The 18414-nt window shown below is 38.3% G+C and overlaps 2 protein-coding genes and 1 long non-coding RNA gene across 4 annotated transcripts; 1 reads left to right on the top strand and 2 right to left on the bottom strand.

Annotated features, from left to right (window-relative positions):
- Positions 1 to 1499: 1499 nt before the first annotated feature.
- LOC137175005 (low affinity immunoglobulin gamma Fc region receptor III-A-like) lies at positions 1500 to 6944 on the bottom strand. Its single transcript, XM_067580621.1, has 7 exons — positions 6809 to 6944; positions 5605 to 5637; positions 4928 to 5046; positions 4691 to 4811; positions 3314 to 3556; positions 2039 to 2170; positions 1500 to 1830 (listed from the first exon to the last, which is right to left on the bottom strand). The coding sequence occupies exons 1-7, from the start codon at positions 6942 to 6944 to the stop codon at positions 1769 to 1771; spliced, it is 846 nt and encodes a 281-aa protein (XP_067436722.1). The 3' UTR covers positions 1500 to 1768.
- On the top strand, positions 4761 to 7618 carry LOC137175022 (uncharacterized). Its single transcript, XR_010925533.1, has 2 exons — positions 4761 to 4850; positions 6811 to 7618. It is a non-coding gene; the product is annotated as an uncharacterized lncRNA (long non-coding RNA).
- A 4379-nt stretch (positions 7619 to 11997) lies between these two features.
- LOC137175000 (zinc finger protein 782-like) lies at positions 11998 to 17303 on the bottom strand. 2 transcript variants are annotated; one of them, XM_067580610.1, is made up of 3 exons: positions 17026 to 17299; positions 14609 to 14842; positions 11998 to 12981 (listed from the first exon to the last, which is right to left on the bottom strand). In XM_067580610.1, exons 1-3 carry the CDS (start codon positions 17113 to 17115, stop codon positions 12082 to 12084), a joined length of 1224 nt encoding a protein of 407 aa, XP_067436711.1. In that variant the 5' UTR covers positions 17116 to 17299; the 3' UTR covers positions 11998 to 12081. The 2 variants fall into 2 exon arrangements, with proteins under 2 accessions (XP_067436711.1, XP_067436712.1); XM_067580611.1 differs by lacking the exon at positions 14609 to 14842 and having other exon boundaries at positions 17026 to 17303.
- Between the last annotated feature and the right edge of the window lie 1111 nt (positions 17304 to 18414).

Consider the following 18414-nt stretch of genomic DNA (forward strand, 5'->3'; position numbering starts at 1 on the left):
GAGAAGGATCAGGCTCAACGGGGAACTCTTCATATTACTTTCAAGGTTGTTGTTGTGTTTTAAATGAAGATTCTGTGACACAAAGACATCCATGTGTTTGATTTGACAGTAAAGCTGGATGACATCATGCTGTATTACATAATTTCATATTGTTTTGTCTTGCAGAGTGTTGGTGGGCAGCGGAGCGGCTCAGTTGTTAGCAAAGCTTCCTTACAGCAGCTGGTTTCCTTCCACAGTGCAAAGACATTTAGGTCAGTGAAAGTTTTAGGTGTGAATGTGAGTGTGAATGTATGTCTTTATGTATGTACAGGCTGTACCTGGACTCTTGCCCTGCTGCAACTTGCCATTGCCCTGAATACCATAAGCAGCATTTAGAGAACGGATGGCTTGTGGATATTGCACTACATTCTATTTTATCATTTGGATTATATGATATTATAGTGATTGAGAGTGGGTAAAAACTAATTGGCAAGCAAGCACAGAAGTCTAAACAGTTAGCTACAATTGTTGAAATAGCTAAAAGTAATGGATCAACAGTTAAAATAGTTTGCTTAAAGCAATGGTTCTCAAAGTGGTGTCCAGGGACTCCCAGGGGTCCTTGAGGGGTTCCAGAGGGTCCCCAGCAAAAAGGGGGATAATTTATTTTCTCTATAATTCCATCCATAAGTAAAAGACAGAAAGACAGAATGCATGAGTATTTTGGTCACAGGTTTCATACACTTTCTTCAATAAAACATCTAAAAGCAAAAATCTTAATGGATGGGGGTCCATGGTCTAATGTGTTGGGGTCCTTGATGTGAAAAAGTTTGAGAACCACTGGTTTAAAGAATTGGATAAATGGTTGTAATGCCCAGCTTCTGCCTCTCCAAGCGGCAGTGCTACAAATGCAAACTTGAGCTAAACATTGACTTTTTAAACAATATCCACTTTTATCTAATTAACAGTGTTAAATAAAATCTGGTTAAAATGAATTCCAATGGAACATGACGGGTGGTGTCATGAAGGACACTGTACATTGAAGGTGCAGTACATGTACTTGAGTATTTTCATTTTTTACTTTATACTTCAAGGTCATGGTGCAGGTGTATAACAGCAAAGGCAGTGGTAGTAGTGGCTAGTATCAATATACTGTTGCAGCAGTGGCAGCAGGACCATGATAAGTAGTGGCACAGTAGTATAGTGGTATAAGTGCAGTCACTATAAGTGCAGCTATAATCTATTAATAATAATGGATAAATTAATATTTACTTATAATAAATGTAACAATCACAAGTTAACAGCAACCATAATTGACTGTTTTATAGCCACTAACACAGATATACACTCACAGCCACCATGCCCACCCTCCACCTCCACCTTACTTCACCTCACACCTCAAACGCCTTCAGCTTCCTGTCAGACCCATTGCCATGGAAACGGTGAGTGCTTTACCTTGGCCATAGAGCAGCCCAAACGCCTGAATGCACTTCTGGCTCTATTTATAACAACTGTGAGGCAAATTCAGACATTCAATAGTTTATTTTGCATGTCAGCAAAACACAAACAAACATCACAAAATGACAGAAAACACAAAGATGTTGTTTAAACTAACAATGTAAAAACTGCATGAAAAGCATCTTTTTAAGTTCATACTGTCTACAGAATGACACCAAAAAGCCTAAATAGGCAACATTTTTTAAAAAGGAGTCAAACCAACAAAACCAGGATGTTTTCTTCTTCTTTTTTGGTTGAATCTGAAGATGCTCGTCCCTCTTAAATGTCACTGTTGTCATGCAGCCATTTCCATTATGACATCATTACATTTTCGCCTTGCTTTATTGGCATGCCGCGCTGCAAAAAAATATGCAAAAACGACAAAAAATTGGCCTTAAAGGGACCTTTCAGTGACACAGTTTTACTTCTTCACCAACAGCTATTCCTTTAAAAAGCCAAATAAAATCTACAGTATTCTGCTTTGTTTAAAATGTGTTTTCTGCAGATCTTTTTCACTCTCCTTACTTTCTGGTTTGGTTTAAATTGTCAGTTCAGCTGTTCTCACCTCTTGCTCTGTCTCTGTATATGAGTCCCAGTATGATGGTGGACAGCAGGTAAGGAGTTCCTACAACCAGGTGGCGCACCAGTGTGAAGACAGGCAACAGGGGCGCTGGAGGATCCTGGCCTTCAGATGGCGCTGCAGAGGCAACAGAGACATCAGTGAGCAAGTCAGTTGCTGGTTAGCTAGTCATAGTTTGTTGTAAGCTCTTGTCTGCTCTCAAGTTTTTTGGACTCGACTTTAAGAACAACAAAAGACAAGAGTGATCAACATGCCATGATGTGAACTTTTTTTTTTTTAAGGATTTTTTTTTTTTGGCGTTTTGCCTTTATTGGACAATGAGAAGCGAAGAGGCAGATAGGAAACAAGGGGAGATAGAGATGGGTATAATATCTGCCCACAATGTGAGCTTGATGGCTGATATCAAGGAAGCATCAGGTGGAGACTTGCTTAATACAAACAACTTAAAACAACAACACAGAGATGGACACAACAAGACACTGATTCAAATTTAAGTTATGTTCTTTAAAGGGACATATCATGCACGTTTCCAGGTGTATATTTATATTCTATGGCTCTACTGGAATATCTTTGCATGATTTACAATTAAAACTCCTTATTTATCTTATACTGGCCCTTTATGGAGCTCCTCAGTTCAGCCTCTGTCTGAAACAGGCCATTTTAGCTCTTGTCTCTTTAAGGCCCGCCCTCCCGATGAGCCCACTCTGTTCTGATTGGTCAGCTTCCTCCAGCTCCAGAGGCTATGGGAACAAACTATAATAGCAGGATTTCACTTATTTTTCCTTACTCGAAATGGAAACTACTCAAATACATCCCTACATGTTTGTTTAGATTTTATTTATTGAAGTGGGTTTATTCTAATGCATGTGCTGGTGTAGGAACAGTTGGCCGCTTAAGAGCCTCAAATAAGTGAGTTCTTGACAGGGAAATGCAATTTAGTCGTCCATTTATTTCCTCCGTTCAAGTCATGGTTTTCTGTGATATGGTCAAAGAAACAAATGCATAAATCAATAATCAATACAATAAACCAGCTATCCATCAGTGAGGTAGAAATGTAATCAAACATATGGCCACAAGCATAATTCAAACAATAAACTGAAACTCACATTGTCAGTAAGGCAAGAGGGAGACAGGACTGTCTGCTCTGAACTGGCAGTGATCAGTCTTCACCTGAGTACACCTGGAATCACTTATTCCAATCAGGAGGGTTATGTAAGAGGTAGTGCTTGTTCAGACCTCTTAAACATCCAAATATCTCACCTCTGACAGTCAGCCAGCTCTGTGGTGATTCTTCAAATCCGCAGACATCACACTTGTAGAGTCCCTCATCAGATTTGGTGACATTATGGACGGTCATGTTTCCAGTCGTGCTGTTCTGGATGAGGTAGCCATCTTTATAGAAATTAATGGGGCGGTCACAGGAAACTCTGTGTCTGCAGTTCAGAGTCACATTGTCTCCCTCCATCACAGGATAAACAGGACTCTCCAGTATCACAGAACCAGCTGAATGACAAGTAGATGAACACACAGAGTACACACATCACACATAACCAACAGTATCTTTGTATTGAAGGTTAGATGTGGTTCAGTCTTCCACCTCTGATAATTTATCAGTGCTTTACTAGTTGTTGATATAAAAATCTTAATGTTTAGAATTACTATTGTGTTGGATTTTAGTGAACATTTTCACTCACGATAAAGTTCAATTGGAGGGGAGACAGGAAAGTAACTGCTTTAAAATTGTTGAAAACTGGGTTACATACTGTTTTGTAGCTTTAATCTAAAGAACATATCAATTAAGCACAGGAGCCCTTCGAGCTAAATGCTAAAGTCAGTGTGCTAACATGTTCATGATGATAATACAAGTATGTTGATGTTTAGCAGGTATCATTTTTACCATCTTAGTTTAGCATGTTAGCATACTAACATTTGTTAATTAGCACTAAACACAAAGTTTAAATGAAGCTGATGGGAATGTCATTAGTTTTGCTGGTATTTAGACATAAACCAAAGGGAAGGTCAAGGGATCAGAGTTTTTCAGATCCATCCTCTGGAGATTATGAATGTCTTTACCAAATGTCACAGCAATCCATCCAATAGTGGCTGAGATATTTCAATAAAAAACAATGGCAATGCCAAGGTGGAGCTGCATGGAAAGTCAGGGGGTCACCAGAGTCATTACAATACATTGTCTGGGAACAATTAATGTCTGTACAGAATTTGGTACCAATCCATCTAAAGGAAAACCAAAGTTGTGTTTTGGGAGCCTGAATATCTGTCGTAAATTTCATGCCAATGCATCAAATAGTTGTCGAGATATTTCACTTTGAACCATAAGAGGAAAAGTCAGGTGATTAACAAAGTTAGGAGGATTCATCCTCTGGGTAACATGAATGTGTGAACAAAATTTCATGGCAATCCATCCAGTAGTTGTTGAAATATTTCAGTCTGAGCCAAAGTGGCTGACCAAATGAACGGCCATCATTACCCCCCTTGGAGCCAGTATGACTAAATCCAGTCCAATCCAGTCAACACTGTCTGATTTAATCCTCTGTCACCATCATTGACCCATACTTCCACTACACTTTCAAACAGTATATATCAAGTCATCTGTTATTGTTTTTGATCCAAGCCTACCAGTGACAGTGATGTTGATGGCACTGCTGCTTGCTCCCACTCCAGTTTCACACCAGTACACTCCGCTATCTGTGGCAGGGAAGGCAGCAATGACGGAGCAGGACAATGGACATGGATGCACCTGAAGGGGAGTGAATCAGAAGTCATCCAACATTTACGAGTTAGTAAATGTTAATAATTAATAATTGTAATCAATGTGCTGTGAGTGGAAAAGCTAATATGTTTTCTCAGACAAACCTCCCCATCCTCCATCCTCTTCATCACCCTCCATTCAGTCATTTCTTCCTCCTCGCAGCTCACGGAAAAACTGTCATACTTAAAGAACTGTGACCTTTCAGGGTGGACCGTCACAGAGACTGAAGGCAGGATGGAGACAGGAGAAGTAAAATTAAGTCAATTTATTTATAGAGCACATTTAAAAACAAGAAAAGTTGTGTCACAGTGACTGAGAAACACAATCAAATGAAAACAGAGACATAGTTATGAGGATCAAGTCAATGATCATGTCAATGAAATTGGGAGCATGGAATGAAGAGCAGTGACTGGTCAGCAGATCTGAGAGGTCTGGCGGTAGATAGGGGATGAGGAGTTCAGAAAGATAAGGTAGTGCCAGTCCATCCAGAGCTTTAAAGACAAATAAAAGACTCTTCAATTCTGTATTTCATTGATAACCAGTGAAGAGAGACCAGTACTGTTTTTGGTACTAGTGAGTCATGTTGCTGCTGCAGGCTGGATGGATGTGTGAAAGAGAGAGAGCATTAAAATCATACATGTAAGACTGAGAAAGGCAAAACGTAAGGTAGGTTTCATAATTAAAACCAGAATGACTAAACTGTTACAAATAATAATGACTTTGACAAAGAGTTTCATTACTTGTCCTGGACTAAATTTGATACTACTGACTTTAATCTTACCTTGTGCTTGACCAGAATCCCAAGGACTCATCACTAAATCAGACAAAATGAAAGACACACACATTAAAAGTCATTTTTATTATAAAAAAAAAACATTACCATGTTTGGCAGTGGTGAGCTCATTTGAAATTTTGTTTTTTAATTACCCTGCGAGGCAGCTGGATTTGCAAGATCACAAGATCACATGAGAGTCCATTTTGTCAGGCTTCAAATTATGCATGTGTCTGAACCACTGGTGGTTTGGACCAATCAGTATTGCGAATCCAGCTGCCTCGCAAGGTAAGACAATGATAGATGGTGATTGACAGATGGTTAATCTAATCACCTGCCAAGTATTTTTAGAAAGTGCCTGCCTTTTTCCAAACAGTTTCCAAGGATGACTTCTCAGGTGGTTCAGTGTAAGAAACCATCTGGTGTGTCAGGTTACGTTTTTAAGGCTGTATGTTACATGTTTTGTGTCTGTTTTTTTTTAACTTAGTTAGACCAAAGTTGGAAATTAACATGTTATCCTGAGGATTAAGTAAGTTTTGCAGATCCATGACTAAATCAAATCCTTATTTATGAGTATAAAGGTAGAGGAATTACAATATAGTAAAACAAAGTTGCAATAATATAAAATATGTCTTCATAGAAGAAGTTAGAGTTGTTTACACAGTGTACATTAATGAACACCTAAAAATGTCCTTAAACCTGCTTACGACTACATTATAGTGTGTTTTAAAGCATGTATTAACTGCTTATATACTGCTTGTAAATGCTAAATAGGTGGTAGAGTGTAAAACATGAGGATCTTTGTGGAAAAAATCAAAATCAGACTCAAAATATCACAGAACTCAAGATGAGGAAGGAACACAGGTAGGACAACAAAGTACTGTTTGATATAGAGAGCAAAAAACAATTGAAACTAATAAAAAGGCTGTAAAGATAAAAGAAAAACAGATTTCACACTACACTCATACACTGTAAGCTGAGATTTAGCTCACTATAGGACAATTAGTGTTTGAATTTGTCTGATTTATACATATACTGTCCAAGATAAAAGTCAATATGCAGAATGTGCAATATAAAAATGTGTAAATCAGCCATGCAGTGATGAAATGTGGCAAACACAGTATAAAACAGGGCATTTAAGAAACATAATAATACAATGAACAAAAGATATAAGTAAAACAAAAGACAAATTTCTCACAGTCATGTTACTTACAGAGAAGCAGAGAGAGAGCTGTTACTTCCATCCTGACCTGCTGCTGACTGAGAGAGAGAGTGAGAAGACAGAAAAGACGAGTGAAGACCCAAGTCAGGATGTGCAGAAGCAGAACTAGACAGACAGATAGATACATGAGGGCATTAATTTCTATTTATTTCAATACAGAACGCATTTTTTGTATGGTATACTTTTCATTTGAGTCAACTTAAGTGTATGATTTACTGTTTTTGGAGGTTTTAGTTTTTTTGTTTGTGTAATCTTAGGGAAAGAATCTCCTAATGACTCATTATCTCACACCTGTTGTCCAAAATACCCAATTAATGTATAAAAGGGTCAAGCTACGGTACTGTTTCTTCACTGTTTATGTAACTAATACAGACTTTTTCCTCAATATTCCATAATCTTCCTCTCCTCTACTGACTCGAGGTGTTTCTGTACAAGCCAAGTTGAACTTATGTATATTATTTTATTATTTATTTTACATTATGTTATTATTTAGCTTTGATATATGGAGCCTTTTTTGTCTTTTGGCTAGATTGATTTGTTTTGATTGAACCACAAGATGACGCCATAATGTGTAAAGCAGACACACATGACCTAACAGCTGATACAGATGATGCCTTGTTTGATGTTTGAAAATGTATAAGAAGTGGTTTTCAACCCATTATTCCTGTTTAGCCCCTTTATGAAGGTATAAGTTGAAATGTTGGGCTTTGTTCCAACATAATGCCATTTGAATAAAGAGGAAGTTGATGTCCACTTTCAAATTGCCATGTAATTAATAAAGGCTTTTTCCTCAATATTCCATATACTCCCTCCCCTCTGCTGCGATTTCCTTTGTTTTCTTTGTATCTTTGAAGAAAAAGTCATATTTATACCTCAACATTTATGAATGCATAGTTTGGCCAAAAATAATTTAACAATTACACAACATTTCCAATTTTCCTTCCTCCATTATAAGTTTTATATCATAGTAATTTTTATGCATGTGTCCTTTTCAGGTGTCCAGATTCTGCAGCTCTGTGCTTCTTTAAGTTTGTGGATTGATATCTTAAAATCAGTCCAAACATCCCTCCAGAAGAGTCCTACAGACTGTAGAATCAAACCAAGGCTGATGAACGCCACTCTTTAAAAAGATATTCCCTCATTCGGTGTTTTGATGATGTTGGTGGAGAGCGCTGTCTAACACATCAGTCCAAAATCTCCCATTGGTGTTCAATTGGGTTGAGAGATTTGAGAGAATGTGTTTCTTTCTTAAAACTAACTCAAAATCTCTAATATTTCCATGTATATCTGGAAATAATCAACGTTTTTCCAGATTCAGACATTTAAAAAAATGCTATGACATGTAAAATGAGGAAGATATATTTAAGATCCTACACTACTTCTCGGTCCGCAATCAAATTTAAGCAAATTTGTGGCTCCTCCTAACTCCTTTGTACAAAATGTGAGATTTCCTTGAGTTGTATCCCTTCCATTGAAGCATGTGTTCAGATGACTCTCAGGCCTTGTTTACACCAGTTATTAACATGCGTCTTGAATGACCACTTGTCTTACTTGTCAGATCTCACCTCCCCGCTCTATATGCAAATAAACACGGACATCATTTCCGTTTTCAATGACCAAATTCGTTCGTTATTCGTCCAAAGCTGTGTTCAACTGGTTAACAGGATAAATATTCAGGATATATATAAATATACCGCGTCGAGAAAGAGACAGGGAGAGAGAGAGAGATGCAACGATCTCCTCGCGGCTTCGTGCGCATTTACGCACAAGACACAGCAGAATAACTTCACTGATTATTTAAATCTCCGACACGCCGACAGTGTGGATTTGATCTACTTATCAGATGCTTGTTCAAGTAACTCAACTTGCAGCCAGTTTTAGGTAAAGTAAGGTACTTTATTTTCAAAGTGCACTGCACCAAAAGGTGTCTACCCCGCATGTTCTTACAAGGTTCTTACGGGGGCAATAACATAACATAATATAATACACTTCCATACATGTCAATCAATGTCAAACCAAATATGAACACAATCCCGCTCCTTTGACATTAAACTATAAAACATAATTTAAACATATCTGAGGCACAGACTGTCCTTTTAACAAATCAAACATAAAGCACCCTCGCATGGTGTTGCACAAAATGAGCGAAGTGAAACACTTTGTTCGTAAACAGGTACTGATACCTACATTCATCAGACATAGAAATCAAATCAGGACATTCTGCAGACATTTTAAGGAAAAGTCTATATTTTAAATTGTGATGCATGTGATGTACAATAGAACAAAAAGTGAATTTCATTTTTGACTCTCACATCTCACGGGTGACACTTTCTGTTCTCCTCAGGAATTGAATGAAAGCGTCCAGTTTCCACCGCCAGAGGCATGATAGCACATCTCAGCTGGTCAGGTTAAGGGTGGCGTAATGCTCAGAGTGGCAAATGCACTTAATCAAACTCTCCGTTCTCACTTTTGGGTTACACAAAATTTCTTGTGACCGTTTCTCTTTATAATTTTCAAACAGTATTGGTTAATTTGACTAACACTACTAGATAATTTCTTTCTAAATATATATTGAAGACCTGCCTTTCCAAATATTTTTGCGAGCTCCCTTATCCAAGAGTAATTATTTGAAAAATCCCAAGAGAAAATTTGTTTGGCAAGTCTGTTATCGGGCATGTTGATTAATCTATTCCACAGTTGCAACATGTCACCCTGATGCTGCACATCCCATGCCACCACATACTGCAAGTTTTGGGGCTGTTTTATGCATAACCAGAAAACAACACACAGCTCTATTCTGAACTGCATCATTTTTTGCTTGCTTACAATAACCCTAGACTCCTGCACCACAATCTAAAATAGGACAGACACAGAACCTCATGTTTCTGCATTCAACCTTTTACTGAACAAACTGTGAATTATTACATTGTAAAACACGTGGCATTGCACTGATTACATACATCTTGTGCTATCAAAACTTCTCTCAAGCTTACCTCCTTCCTCTGCTTGTAACTCTGGTCTGAAACATTACTGCCACCTTGTGGTCTGTATTCACTGTTCACAATCTTTCACTTCTAATACCACAAATAAATGACTCCACATTTGTAAAATTTAACCTTCATAATTGTATATTTTAAACTATATGAACAACTGTATGAATTACTGTATGAGGGAACTAAAGATACAACATCCTCTCCCCCATTAAGACAGTTCATGCAATCAAGTCTAAAAATGATATGAATTGAACTGGTCTTATTATTATTGCCCTGTCTGATGTGCACACTCACAGATTTCACAAGTCGTCTAGTCTCCCAGGTAGCAACTAATGGGGAGCCTAATAAACAAATAAAGAAATACACTTATGGCAGTATGTCCTATTCAGGCTGTTTGCACAGATGTTTCAGTCAAAACCTTTAAAGATTATACATGGTGCAGGTCTGTGAATCCTAGCTCTGCCTTGGACTCAACTCAATGCCAAGTCCCCCTGGCTTTCCACTAAGCAGAAATGTAGAACACATCACTTCCTGTGCAACCAAAACATTTAGAACAGCCAGTTGAAAACCACCAATGAACTGGAATTGGTTAGAATACAAATATACAGAAAGTGCTAAAACAGACTATTTAAACATTGAAATGTTATAGTTTATTGATAAGAATGAAAACCTCCCTCTCTCTCTTAGAGGAGCTTTCTAGGTTTCACCTCCTGCTCCATCAGAGATCTGTTCAGGTCGAAGGAGCCTCACATCTCTCTGAGCCTCAGGTAAACACAACTTCAGTTCTCCTGTATTCACCTGTTCTCATTAATGCATCATTAGAAGACGTGTTGCCTTAAATTCTCTCTTAAACCTAACTTTATCAACATCCCACGTATTTTATCTCCTATTTTAGTGTCACCTTGTCTCAGTCTGTCCCCAAACATACTGTTACTCCTTAAAATTGAATTACCGTTAAACTCAATGTAAAGTTTAAACCCAACTGTTCCTCAACCTGCTGTAAAATCACCAACTAATGCTAAATCTCTAATTTCAAAGTTTATTTAACTTTTAACATACGCACCTTTAACCACCATACATATCTGCTGTGCCGCGTTTTTTTTGTAGAGCAGTATAAAGTTGTAAAGAGTAAAAATGCTGTTTTTTCCCCCCATTGACAATGTTATGTGACTCACACTTTGAGCACCTCTACAACTTGGATCAACATGAAACCCAAGGTAAAAAAAAAGAAAAATTTCAGGGTTACGTGGGCTGCTAATGGCAAACATGCTGATTCTCAAGTTAAAGTTGGCAGCCCTCAGTTTGTAGAGAAGCTCAAGATAGAACACCAATGTTATTAGAGGCATGTAGAGCAGACAGGTGGACATCGCTAACCTGCCTCTAAAACATGTTCAACACAATGCTGAGTGATCAGCATCCGTATTTCCACTCAATCACTCCATGGGCAGAAGAAGAAGCAGAAGCGGTGTTATTTATGAGGTATTTTTATATATTTCTCAAGAACCGCTCATCCAAACAACTTCACACTTGACACATGACTTCTTTGGGTCCTCAGCAATACATCCGCCAGGTATGAAGTAGATCAGATAAATAGTTTTCGATAAACATACATACCTATATACAGACAGATTCCTTGCTTTATATGGAGAGACACTGAGGATCAGTTTTAGGCCCTACACCATTTTCTATTTATATCAACAATGTTGCCTTTTCCTTTGATGGTTGTCATGTTCATTTATACGCAGATGATACCATATTGTACTGTACTGCTGACTGTAAAATTAGCCACTGAGGAGTCACAGTTCTCCTTTAATGTCCTTCAAGATGCACTCATTTAGCTCAGACTAGTTCTTAATGCAAATAAAACAAAATTCATGGTGTTCTCTAGAGACAAAAATATAATAATCATAATGACTTGCATATATCCACTACAAATGGATATAACATTGACAGAGTGACAGTATATAAATACCTTGGCATTTGGCTAAACAAGAAGTTTACATTCAAATATCGTGTGCACAACCTGTTGGTAAACTGAAGCAAAAAGTCAGCTTCTTTTACAGAAACACCTTTCCAATGTGTAGTAGGAAGAGGGTGATCGAAGCAGTTTTTATGCCGGTTCTGGATTATGGTGATGTAATGTACAGGCATACCTCGACCTCAGCAATTAAACCCCTGGACACTGTATAACACTCAGCCTTCATTTTTATTACAGGTGATAGTTACACTCATCATTGTATTCTAATCAAAAAGGTTGGCATTGGTATCTGTTTATCTATAAGGCACTTCTTGGGAAACTACCACCCTACAGAATGAGTGACTGCGTTGGTGGGTTTTTAGGGAACTAGCCTGAGTGAAAGTTTTCCCACATTGCTCACACTTGTACGGTTTCTCTCCGGTGTGAGTTCGTTGGTGTTTTTTTAGATTACCATCTTGAGTGAAAGTTTTCCCACATTGGTCACACCAGTATGGCTTCTCTCCAGTATGAACGCGTTGGTGGTTTCTTAGATTACTGTCATCGGTGAAAGTTTTCCCACATTGCTCACACCAGTATGGCTTCTCTCCAGTGTGTGTGCGTTGGTGGCTTTTAAGAGTACTGACATGAGTGAAGGTTTTCCCACATTGTTCACACCAGTGCGGCTTCTCTCCAGTGTGAATGCGTTGGTGGATTTTTAAATTACTGTCTTGAGAGAAAGTTTTCCCACATTGTTCACACTTGTAGGGCTTCTCTCCAGTGTGAATGCGTTGGTGCCTTTTCAGAGTACTGTCATCAGTGAAAGTTTTCCCACATTGTTCACACCAGTACGGCTTCTCTCCAGTATGAATGCGTTGGTGCCTTTTTAGAGTACTGTCTTGAGAGAAAGTTTTCCCACATTGTTCACACCAGTACGGCTTCTCTCCAGTGTGTGTCCGTTGGTGGATTTTTAGATTAGTGTCTGTAGTGAAAGTTTTCCCACATTGCTCACAGCTGTACGGTTTCTTTCCAGTGTGAATGCGTTGGTGGATTTTCAAATGACCGTCTGTAGTGAAAGTTTTCCCACACTGGTCACAGCTTGGACGTTTCTCTCCTGTGTGAACTTTCTGATGAATCTTTAAATATTGTGACGTCGTGAAGGCTTTGTCACAGTGCTGACAGCAGTGATGTTTGAGTCCCTCTCGTCCTGTTTGTTTCTATGACAACAGACATAGAGAGAAAGAGAGAGAGAGAGATGACATGGTGGAACGAGTGATCTCAAAGCATAAATAGAGTTGCATAATGGGAAATATAGGATCCAGAGTTTTTTAAGCTTTATTCCAACCACAGACATAGTCAGGATATCTAGACCTCTCTTGACCTTTGTGCGAAAACTTTACTTTTTCGCTGTTCGGTAAAATAAAATAAGAGCATTGACAGTCAACCCCTCCCCCCCACAAATAATTACAAGGCAGAGAGATTGATAGACAGATTGAGGACAGCTGGCATCAGAATTTGAGCACATTTTTGCCATTTTTTTCTGGAGAGAAGTAGAGATGAGTAAATTTAAAGTGCTACAAATGGAGGAGTAAATGCAATCAATAATGAGATCCTACTGACCAGTATTCAGTATGTTGCAGCTTTTTTGGACTCTGGAGAAGAGAAATCAAAAACTTTTTCAACTCTAAAAGCAGGTTGTTCAATGTTCAAGACTGGAAAATGACAGGAAATCACTGTAAATGCAGCTCAGAGTGTCTTGGATTCTTAACACAAATTCATATTTCAAAAATTCATGATTTTACATGTCACTTGCGTCTAAAGAAAATCAAACTACTAATGAAGGCAGGAGAGCTGCTCTGTGGTTCCCTGAAAACACTGAGGAAATGAAGACAGTAATGACAGTAATAGAAATGGTTGCTGGTATTAATACCGTCAGCATGTTTCCCGTGATCCCAGTTTGGAGCGTTAATATTTGCTGAAACAACAGACATGATATACAGTTTTCTGGTAACGATAACGTATGAACCATTAATATCAGAGAGAGTATTAGTGGAAATAAATGGGGTGTTGTTCTTAAAGGGAAGTTCAGGTATTTTTTAACCTGGAGTCTGAGTGCCTAATGGGGACAAAATTTTTTGGAATTGGTCCAGTATTGAGCGAGATCACTTCAGCCAGCAGCCATGAAACAGGCTGCGATGTAATCCTTGGTGGCAATTGTCCCCTTCAAAGTACGTCCACTAAAAGTACTTGTTTTTGCCACTGACAGGCTCAGACTGTTATAAGTGTCTGATGGTGAAAGTAAACACAGGAACTAGCTGCCCACAGTGGCATTATAGCTAACCGGATAGAGATCTTTATCCGGGGTAACTTGACGGCTAACTGAACCGCCCACATATTCATCCACGCACACTGGTTTGTTTACATGTATGAGGCTGACTTTCACCACAGTTAGACTGTAAGGAAACTAAAAAAAAAATGAGTGCAATGACGGATTATCCCGTGGACTATTTAGAGGATGATTGTGAGTTATTTCACTTTGATTGACCAACTGTATTTATTTGTGCTGGAGTACTGCGCAGGAGAACGGAAAATTCCTCCAACAAAAAGTAAATGGAGATTATTTTCTAGCTTTGTTCGTTACAAGGTGAAACCAGGAAACACTGAAACCTTTTTGTAGTTTTTACAGCCGAAAAACTGAGTGAACATAAAGTCTGAAAGTGTTTTAGTTTCCTTTTTCCAGACTTTCTCTCCAACAACACAATGATACACCAACCCTTAAGACTCGTCCTCATGTCTTAAGTCTCGTTATGAAGCCAGTTTCATCAGGAAGTCATGAACACTGACCTGTTTATCGCTGGTAGCAGAAGGCGAGCCTGATTCTTCCCTTTTAATGGGTTTCTGGTTCTCCATTCTGCTCCTGTAGTGGTCCTGGTCGATGAAATCCAGCAGGTCTCCTCTCTGACTGATGGACTGTTCTTCTTCTTCTTTTTCCTGTTTTATGTTGGGTGGCAACCAGCGTCGAGGTGCATTATTGCCACCTACTGCATTGTTTGAATGTGAACCACAGTCATCTATCCCCTTAAAGAAACAAACACAATAAATAAATACATAAATATACAAAAAACAATATTTTTACTGAACACTTAGTTATTTTGTTCAGTTTAGTTTCTTCCAAATAATGGAATAGACTGCCTAACCTGATCACAAATACATTTTTCAGACTCAGTTCTTCCACTCCAAGCTTTCCTCTTTTCCTTTTCAATAATTTTTGTTCAGTGTTTTTGGAAGTGACAAATTATATGCTGCACTGATTTCTCTATTCGACAGTGTTCACATAATCCTGATGATTGCAGTGTTTAGTGTGTCCAACCTTCAGCCTTGCTAAGATGTTCTCCTCGTTGTTGCTCCTTTTAACTAACCTCACTGTGCCTAATTTTGGCTGCACTGCATAAAGGTGTCGTTCTGTGTTTGTTGTATCCCAACTGTGCTGCCGCTCTTGATTATTCCTTTTGCCTCAGATTTACTGAGTGAAATGTCCATGATCTCCTCGTGTTTCAGTTTTGCTAATGTGAAACCAGGAAACACTAAAACCTACACCCAAAAAACTCTGAACACTTAGCCTGGAAGTGTTTTAGTCTCCTTTTTTCAGACTTTCTCTCCAACAACAGAATGAAGGGATGATACACAGACCCTTGTAACTGTTTAACAGGTGTTTGAATTAACTGATGATATCCACATGCGTGAGACAGACTGTTGATTGTCCCAATGTTGGCTAACCAGGAAATAAACATTCTGATTACTTTGCTTCTATGGGTACATTTCAAGTCTCTTAATTGCAGTTTGGCTCTGCGTGCCAGATTGGCCGACATTTACGGATGACATCACACATTATAATTGGTTGTATGCTGGAAAGTGTACAGATGCCGTATGTTTGCGTCATAGACTAACATTTACATGAGCAAATTTTGATTGTATGATTGTGTAGAGAAAGAGGTCCACATCTAATAAAATGTAGAGGAAAAACTTTACATTTAATTATTTCATATTTTTGTGTAGAGAGTGTAAGTTCACTATGTATATATAGTATGTATACATACACTAATGGGAAAGTGGTCTCAGTCTTCTGATCCTTTATAGGTATTTTAATAATACAATAATAGATAAATGTAGATTTTTAATATGTTTAATATATTTAATGTAGACAGTCTCATTTATAAACAAGATTTTTTACTTTTTAAAAATTATTTATTTAATTCTGTGCTGGGCATAAATGTACTGCTGCAGTCATGGGCTGCTCCATTATTAGAAAAAGTAACAAATTCCATGTACAACCCACAAATGGAATTCACTGAGGCACAAATGCTGCAAAACTGTAGTTTGCTCCGTCTTGACAAAGGAAACCTCAGTTGCGTCTCAGCATTCAAATCTCCTACCAACTGTCTTCTTAATACAATATGTAATGTGTGTAATATGGAAGCCCATTTCCACCAATGTGATGAAAAAAAGATCCTGTAAGTCATTATAATGAGAAACTTTCTCAAAATAATGACTGAGTATCTCAAAAATAACAAGTTAGTAGCATTACGCCTGTGGATGGCGTTGTTTAGTTATTTTCAAGCTAATTCACGAACTGAAAAACATAACAAATAGGGGGAAGATGAAATGAGACTGACTGAACAACGTCATCTACAGGCGTTATGCCGCTAACTCATTTGAGAAAGTTTCTCATTATAATGAGTTACAGAATCTTTTTCTTCATCACATTGGCGGAAATGGGCTCCCATAAGTATGAGTCTCTCCTAGAACCATGTATTCGCACGAAAAATACGCCCCATGACGCAAAAAAATACTGTCGAAATAGATTAATAATCCAATTTACTCAGACATGCGGAACAACAGTTCTACAGCGCGAGTTCCACCCGGAATGTTTTGGCAGCGCACCACTTAGCTCTAGCATGTATGCTAGAATCCGAAAAACGGATAAATTCTCCACAACAAAACACGCACTGACTCCACACAAACAAACATAACTCGTGGCATTTTGTAAAGGATGATATTCTTAAATTAGATTAGTCAGACAGCTAGCACAGCTAAGTTAGCACCCCGAGCCGATCTGGTACCTAAATTACACCATAATCCTCTCCTCTAGTGTCCCCAGATCACCTTCTACCACGTGCCCAATCACGCGGATACCACCACTTAATTCAAAAACCAGTTAAACTGCAACTGCAAATTTTATCATGCAGTCATGACACACTGACCTGTTTATCGGTGGTAGCAGAGGCTGAGCCTGATTCTTCCCCTTTAACGGGGTTGTCGGTGCGGTGCTCCGGGTTCTGATTCTCCTCCATTCCGCTCTTGTAGTGGTCCTGGTCGGTGAAATCCAGCAGGTCTCCTCTCTGACTAACACAAGTTTATCCAGCTGAACGTGCGGCATCTACACGACACACACACACTTGGTCGGGTTTAGGTGGTGGATGGTTGGGTTTAGAGAGGCCGGGGTCATGGAGTAAAGTGGGTGTGTCATGTAGGACATAATCAAAAAGACACTTGTCATACTCAACAGACTGCAGTTCATATCAGCCAAAAAAACCCCAACAACACAACAATAACAAAAACAAAATAAATTACAAAACAGAAATAAATAATAGAAACACAAGTGGTCAATCAGGAATTAAGGTTCATAGATATTCATAAAGGTAAAGAGCTTTTTGAATTTTACAACTTTTCACATATTTTTTTTATATAGTGTTATCTCTTTTAGATGTGTGGAAAATATAGGATTAGTTTTTAAAAGGTCTGCATGAAATATTTTGTCAAATAATGAAACTATTATTACAGATTCTGTTTTCTTGTCCTCCAGTTGGAGACCAAACTTTATATTTTCATGTAGAAACAGAATACTTTGACCATTATATTTTATCCAATAGGCTATTGAAAAGCATCCCAAAAGGTCCCAGTTAATCTACAAAAGAAAAAAAAAGATGTTCTATGGTTTCAACGTCTCAGTTACAGAAAGTACAAATATTTAAATCTAAATTAAACCTTTGGTGTAAGAAGTCATTACATGGGTAAATCATGTTCATCATTTTAACATGAACTTCTTTAGCCTTAGGTGGCATTGGAAAGGTAAATGGTAAGTACTTGTATAGCACCTTTCTAGTCTTCCAACCATTCAAAGCTCTTTTACACTACAAATCACATTCACACACTGAATGGGTACAGGGGCTACCATGCAAGGTCCCAACCTGCCCATCAGAGGAAACTAACCATTCACACATATCGGCATGTGGACTGGGGGAGCCGGGAATTGAACCGCCAATCTTCCGATTAGTGGACGACCTGCTCTACCTCCTGAACCACAGCCAGGAGAGGTAACTAGTTCTTACTACTGTTGTATTCTTGGAACATATGTTTCCTCTTCAAGGGTGATGGGAAACAAACTGAAGTGAGAATAGTCATTAACAATGTATTATCGCATTTTTTTATCCAAAAAACTACATCCATCTATAACTAATGAAGGCTTCTGTGAAAAAAACACAGAATAAGTCAGCATGCCTTTGATTAAAAGAATGATTTCTTGCAGGATTGCTTTAATTACTGTATTATATTGCCTATTAGTACAAGCAAGATTGTATTTTTCAATGAAA

Source organism: Thunnus thynnus, chromosome 22 (genome assembly GCF_963924715.1).
Source record: "Thunnus thynnus chromosome 22, fThuThy2.1, whole genome shotgun sequence".
NCBI lineage: Eukaryota > Metazoa > Chordata > Actinopteri > Scombriformes > Scombridae > Thunnus > Thunnus thynnus.